This window comes from Oryx dammah, unplaced genomic scaffold (genome assembly GCF_014754425.2).
Source record: "Oryx dammah isolate SB20612 unplaced genomic scaffold, SCBI_Odam_1.1 HiC_scaffold_29, whole genome shotgun sequence".
NCBI classification, from domain to species: domain Eukaryota; kingdom Metazoa; phylum Chordata; class Mammalia; order Artiodactyla; family Bovidae; genus Oryx; species Oryx dammah.
The window spans coordinates 17,274,754-17,281,462 of NW_024070213.1; the positions used below are offsets into that span (position 1 = coordinate 17,274,754).

At 44.3% G+C, this 6,709-nt stretch overlaps 1 protein-coding gene across 1 annotated transcript in view; it reads right to left on the reverse strand.

Annotated features, from left to right (window-relative positions):
- Positions 1 to 6,709, reverse strand: part of LOC120857968 (deleted in malignant brain tumors 1 protein-like) — a 239,264-nt gene that overhangs the window by 199,235 nt on the left and 33,320 nt on the right. Inside the window, 3 exon segments of the mRNA XM_040233889.1 lie at positions 912 to 1,240; positions 2,464 to 2,778; positions 2,855 to 2,973. Coding sequence (XP_040089823.1) covers positions 912 to 1,240; positions 2,464 to 2,778; positions 2,855 to 2,973 — 763 coding nt within the window.

The window sequence follows — 6,709 nt, forward strand, 5'->3', positions numbered from 1 at the left end:
CAGTCCATGGAATTCTCCAGGCCAGATAATGAGTGGGTAGCCTTTCCCTTCTCCAGGAGTCTTCCCAAGCCAAGGATCGCACCTAGGTCTCCCACATTGCAGGCAGATTCTTTACCCACTGAGTCATCAGGGAAGCCCAAGAACACTGGAGTGAGTAGCCTTCTCCAGTGGATCTTCCTGACCCACGTATCAAACCCCGGTCTCCTGCATTGTAGGCAGATTCTTTACCAGCTTAGCCACCAGGGAAGCCCTAATGTGGATTAAAAAAAAAAAAAAAAAAAACCATGATGCATGTTCTTTTGTCAAGCCTATGAAGAGAATAATACTCTCTTTTTAAATTAATTATTTGGTTGTCCTGGGTCTTAGTTGCAGCATGCAAATTTTCACTTTTTCACTTGTGGGATCATAAGAGAAAAAATTGTAACTACATGCGGTGATGGATGTTACTGTATGTGTGGTGATGATTTACCAATATGTACAAAAACATAAACACTATGCTTTACACTTAGAACTAATATAATGTTACAAGAATTACATCTCAATTAAAAATTTTAACAAACACGATTGGAATATGTGGATAAAATTAACTTCATCCTTACCTCATTTAGACTCTCTGGTGGCTCAGACGGTAAAGAATCTGACTGCAGTGTGGGAGACTCAATTGCGATACCTAGGTTGGGATGATCCCCTGGAGAAGGGAATGGAAACCCATTCCAATATTCTTGCCTGGAGAATTCCATGGACAGAGGAGCCTGGCAGGCTCCATGCAAACACAAAGAGTCGGACACAACTGAGTCGTATACTAACATTTTCACTTAATGTCATTTTGTGGACCTAAATAAAACTCATCACTTGATTTAAAATATCAAATCTCACTGCATCCTACAGCGTTGGGACAGACACACAGAAACAGACAGTAAGTCACCTGCACACGAGATATAGGCTTCCTCCTTTGGAGAGCATGAAGTGTAATTCCAAGGGTCAGAAGGACACTGCCAGAGAGAGGTGTCAGTTTTCCGACACTGGATTCCATCCACCCACTGGGGTCTAAAACCTTCTCTAAGAGCAACAGAAGAGTTGAGGGTTCCACTGTCCCCACAGCCAAGCTGTCTGCAGATCACAGACACAGTGATGTCTTCCATGGGGCTGCGGCAGACGCTGCCCCAAGTCCCGTTGTAGAAAACTTCCAGCCACCCAGCACACTGCTGGTCCTCGCTCACCATCCTGAGGGCCAGGAACTCTAAGGTTGAAAGGGGAGGAGACAGGACACAGTGAAAACTTTGCTGCATGTTCTAGGTTTTCCTTTCTTCTAGAAATGGTGAACAGTCATCTCTGACCTTGCTCAAGAGATACCCACTAGATGACAAGACTGACATCGCCTCCCTTTTAACTCACTTTGTCCATTTGTATCTGTCCTTCTATTTCTGCCACAATGGTGTAGTGGATATCAACTAAGAGGAAGACCAAACTGTGTGGGCGCTAGTCAGGGAGGGGCAGCTGAATCCTGCTTCCTAACAAAATCTTTGAAGAGTATGTTAAGGGATGTGATGTGGATATTAGGGAGACAGGCAGAATAATTAAGCCCAAAATGTCCACATCCCCATCTCTGCAACCTGTGAATATGTTACCATACCTGACAAGAGGGATTTACAGATGTGATTAAGATAAGGACCTTGGGATGGTGAGATTAAGCTAGAATATTGTATTAACAATGTGAGCCCAGTCTGAGCACATCCTTAGACCCACTATCCTTAAACATGGAGTACATTTCTTAGCTCTGCCTGGAGAGAGAAATGTGACTCTGGATAATATGTGGAGGCCTGCAGCATTGCTGGTCTGATAATGGATGAAGGAGGCTGTGAACCAAGGGATGTAGGCAGTTTCTAGAAGCTTGAGAATTCTGTGGACAGAGGGGCAGGGCAGGATACAGTCCATGGGATCGCAAAGAGTCAGACATGACTGTGTGACTAACTTTCTTGTTTTTTATGTGGAAGATTGAAAAGACAAGAAATGGATTCTCCCCCAGAGCCGCAGAAGTGATGCAGCCCTGCTGAAGCCTTGATCCCAGTCCAGTGAGATCCCTGCTGGACATCTAAGCTACAGAAGTGTAAGGAAATAAATATATGTTGTTTGAACCCACTCATTGGTAAATTGTTTCTGAAGCAAACGGAAATTATTTCCATGGGTTTAAAATTTTTGTATGTAACTGGAGAGAGAGCCCTGCTTTCAAGAAAAACTGTAAAAAACGGCTCTGCCAGGAAACACTGCTGAGAAAAAAGGACCAGAACCTCAGCTGCTGCAGAAGGAAGTGAAAGCACCTCGTCTTCACGTCTGCTGGTAAGACAGGCTCCATGGGAGGAAGCCTCCTTCTCTGGTCCTTTCAGCATCTCTCCCTCAGGGCTCAGATCCCCACCCTCCAGGGCCCACCCCTCCCCCAGCCTGTGGAGAGGGTGCAGCGCAGACCTGAGCAGATGACCCCTGCGTCCTGCTTGTGTCTGCAGTCGTGCCGTCCCCAGCCCCGGGAAGGACACCTCCACACGTGAGACTCATATCCTGTGCAGTTCAGGTCGTCCAGCCAGATGGGCCCTGATCCTGCCCCGAAGTGGGCAGACCCTGTGGCATTGAGGGCGTCTCCACAGCCCAGCTGCCTGCACACCACGCGGGCATCGTCCAGGTCCCAGCCGTCATCACAGATGGTGCCCCAGGAGCCCTGGTCAAGGATCTCCACTCTCCCGGCACAGGGACCGCGCCCGTCCACCAGGCGGAGCTGCCTGCTGTCTGAGGAGAGAGAAATGGGACAATGGGGCGTCGACCTGGGGAATGAAAAGGGTCTTCTGTCCTGTGGGACCCTCACCTGAGCAGTAGAGGGCGCTCTCCTCTGAGGCCGCAGAGCCTGCAGGTTGAGACAGGGAGTCTTTGCACTGGGGCAGCACCTGGGTCTGGTTTCCTGAAGAAACAACAATGATCAGAAGTCTGGACGGGTTGAAGAACAGGAAACTGAATTAAGGAAAATGATGACTTGGTTAGTTAGTTCAGTCACTCAGTTGTGTCCGACTCTTTGTGACCCCATGAATTGCAGCAAGCCAGGCCTCCCTGTCCATCACCAACTCCCAGAGTTCACTCAGACTCACGTCCATCGAGCCAGTGATGCCATCCAGCCATCTCATCCTCTGTCGTCCCTTTCTCCCCCTGCCCTCGATATTTCCCAGCATCAGGGTCTTCACGTGATAGAGCTCTTCACATCAGGTGGCCAAAGTACTGGAGTTTCAGCTTCATTAGTCCCTCCAATGAACACCCAGAACTGATCTCCTCTAAGATGGACTGATTGGATCTCCTTGCAGTCCAAGGGACTCTCAAGAGTCTTCTCCAACACCACAGTTCAAAAGCATCGATTCTTTGGTGCTCAGCTTTCTTTATAGTCCATCTCTCATATCCATGTATGACTACTGGAAAAACCATAGCCTTGACTAGACAGACCTTTGTTCACAAAGTATTGTCTCTGCTTTTAATATGCTGTCTAGGTTGGTCATAACTTTCCTTCCAAAGAGTAAGCATCTTTTAAGTTCTTGGCTGCAGTCACCATCTGCAGTGATATTGGGACCCAAAAAAATAAAGTTAGCCACTGTTTCCACTGTTTCCCCATCTATTTCCCATGAAGTGATGGGACCAGATGCCATGATCTTCATTTTCTGAATGTTGAGCTTTAAGCCAACTTTTTCACTCTCCACTTTCACTTTCATCAAGAGGTTCTTTAGTTCTTTTTCACTTTCTGCCATAATGGTGGTGTCATCTGAATATCGGAGGTTATTGATATTTCTCCCAGCAATCTTGACTCCAGATTGTGCTTCTCGAGCCCAGCATTTCTCATGAGGTACTCTGCATATAAGTTAAATAAGCAGGATGACAATATACAGCCTTGATGTACTCCTTTTCCTATTTGGAACCAGTCTGTTGTTCCATGTCCAGTTCTAACTGTTGCTTTATGACCTGCATTCAGGTTTCTCAAGAAGCAGGTCAGGTGGTCTGGTATTCCCATCTCTTTCAGAATTTTCCACAGTTTATTGTGATCTACACAGTCAAAGGCTTTGGCATAGTCAATAAAGCAGAAATAGATGTTTACCTGGAACACGCTTGCTTTTTCGATGATCCAACAGATGTTGACAATTTGATCTCTAGTTCCTCTGCCTTTTCTAAAACCAGCTTGAACATCTGGAAGTTCATGGTTCACGTATTGCTGAAGCCTGACTTGGAGAATTTTGAGCATTACTTTACTAGTGTGTGAGATGAGTGCAATTGTGTTGTAGTTTGAGCATTCTTTGGCATTGCCTTTCTTTGGGATTGGAATGAAAACTGACCTTTTCCAGTCCTGTGGCCACTGCTGAGTTTTCCAAATTTGCTGGCATATTGGCTGCAGTGCTTTCACAGCATCATCTTTTAGGATTTGAAAGAGCTCAACTGGAATTCCATCACCTCCACTAGCTTTGTTAGTAGTGATGCTTCCTAAGGCCCACTTGACTTCACATTTCAGGATGTCTGGCTCCAGGTGAGTTGAGTGATAACACCATCCTCATTATCCAGGTTGTGAAGATCTTTGTTGTACAGTTCTTCTGTGTATTCTTGCCACCTCTTCTTAATATCTTCTGCTTCTGCTAGGTCCATGCCATTTCTATGCTTTATTGACCCCATCTTTGCATGAAATGTTCCTTTGGCATCTCTAATTTTTTACAGAGATCTCTAGTCTTTCCCATTCTGTTGTTTTCCTCTATTTCTTTGCATTGATTGCTGAGGAAGTCTTTCTTATCTATCCTTGCTATTCTTTGGAACCCTGCATTCAAGTGGGTATATCTTTCATTTTCTCCTTTGCTTTTTGCTTCCCTTCTTCTCACAGCTATTTGTAAGGCCTCCTCAGACAGCCATTTTCCCTTTTGGCATTTCTTTTTCTTGATGATGGTGCTGATTTCTGTCTCCTGTACAATGTCATGAACCTCCATCGATAGTTCAGGCACTCTGTCTATCAGATCTAGTCCCTTAAATCTATTTCTCACTTCCACTCTATAGTCATAAGGGATTTGATTTAGGTCATACTGAATGGTTTAGTGCTTTTCCTCACTTTCTTCAATTTAAGGCTGAATTTGGCAATAAGGAGTTCATGATCTGAGCTACAGTCAGCTCCCAGTCTTGTTTTTGCTGCTGTATAGAGCTTTTCCATCTTTGGCTGCAAAGAATATAATCAATCTGATTTCAGTGTTGAGCATCTGGTGAGGTCCATGTGTAGAGTCTTCTCTTGTGTTGTTGGAAGAGGAGGTTTGCTATGAAAGTTAGGACCCAGCAATAAAGTTGTCATACTCTTATTGTTCACCTTCTCCATGGAGAGTTCTGCTTCTGACAGTATCACAATTTTTTTTAACCCAAGTGTTGCTATAAGAATGAGTTAAGTAAGTTGTTGTATCCCTAAATCTATCCCTGTGCTGTGCTTAGTCACTCAGTTATGTCAGACTGTTTGTGACCACCATGGATTATAGCCCACCAGGTTCCTCTGCCCATAGGATTTTTCAAGCAAGAATAGTGGAGTGGGTTGCCATGCCCTCCTCCAGGGGATCTTCCCAATCCAGTGATCAAACCCAGATCTCCCACATTGCAGGCAGATTCTTTACCATCTGAGCCACCCAGAAAGGCCAAATCTATCCCTAACTAAAAGCAAAACAAAATTCTTTCTGAAGCATTTCTACAATTTCTTCAATGTCTAACTTTAAAACAAACACTTAAATAAAATAGATCTCGTGAAAAACAGAAAGAAAAAAGGAGACATTAAAAAGAATTTCCCAGGTTTTTCAGCTGCTAGATTTACCTGACAGAGGCTTTAAATCGCCACGATTAAAGTGTTTATGGAAATAATAGACAAAATGTGTATATTTGCAGAGCAATGATAACAAAAGAGAAGTACTTCTAGAGCTGAAAAATGTGTTAGCTGAAATTAAGAACTAAAGAATAATAGTAGCTGTGCACTAGCTCAGCATAAGGTAGAAACATCACAGTGCAAGATCAGAGGATATTCTGCAATCTAGAAATTCAGGGCACATGACAAGAGTTCTGGTTATATTGTTGTATAGAAGATTTTCCCCCAAAATTTAGCCCAGTTCAGTTCAGTCGCTCAGTCAGTTCCAACTCCACTTACTGCAGCTCACCAGGCTTCCCTGTCCATCACTGATTCCCAGAGCTTGCTCAAATTCATCTCCGTCAAGTTGGTGATGCCATCCAACCATCTCATCCTCTGTCATCCCTTTCTTCTCCCACTCTCAATCTTACAGCATCAGGCTGTTTTCCAATGAGTCAATTCTTCTCATCAGGTGGCCAAAGTATTGCAGCTTCAGCTTCAGAATCAGTCTTTCCAATGAATATTCAGGACTGATTTCCATTAAGATCCACTGGTTTGATCTCCTTGCAGTCAGGGGACTCTGAACAGTCTTCTCCCACACCACAGTTCAAAAGCATCAATTCTTCGGCACTCGGCCTTCTTTATGGTCTTACATCCATATATGACTACTGTAAAAACCATAGATTTGACTAAACGGACAATTGTCAGCAAGGTAATGTCTCTGCTTTTTAATATGCTGTCTAGGTTTGTCATAGCTTTTCTTCCAAGGAGCAGATGTCTTTTAATGTCATGGCTGCAGTCACCATCTACAGTGATTTTGGAGCCCAGGAAGAT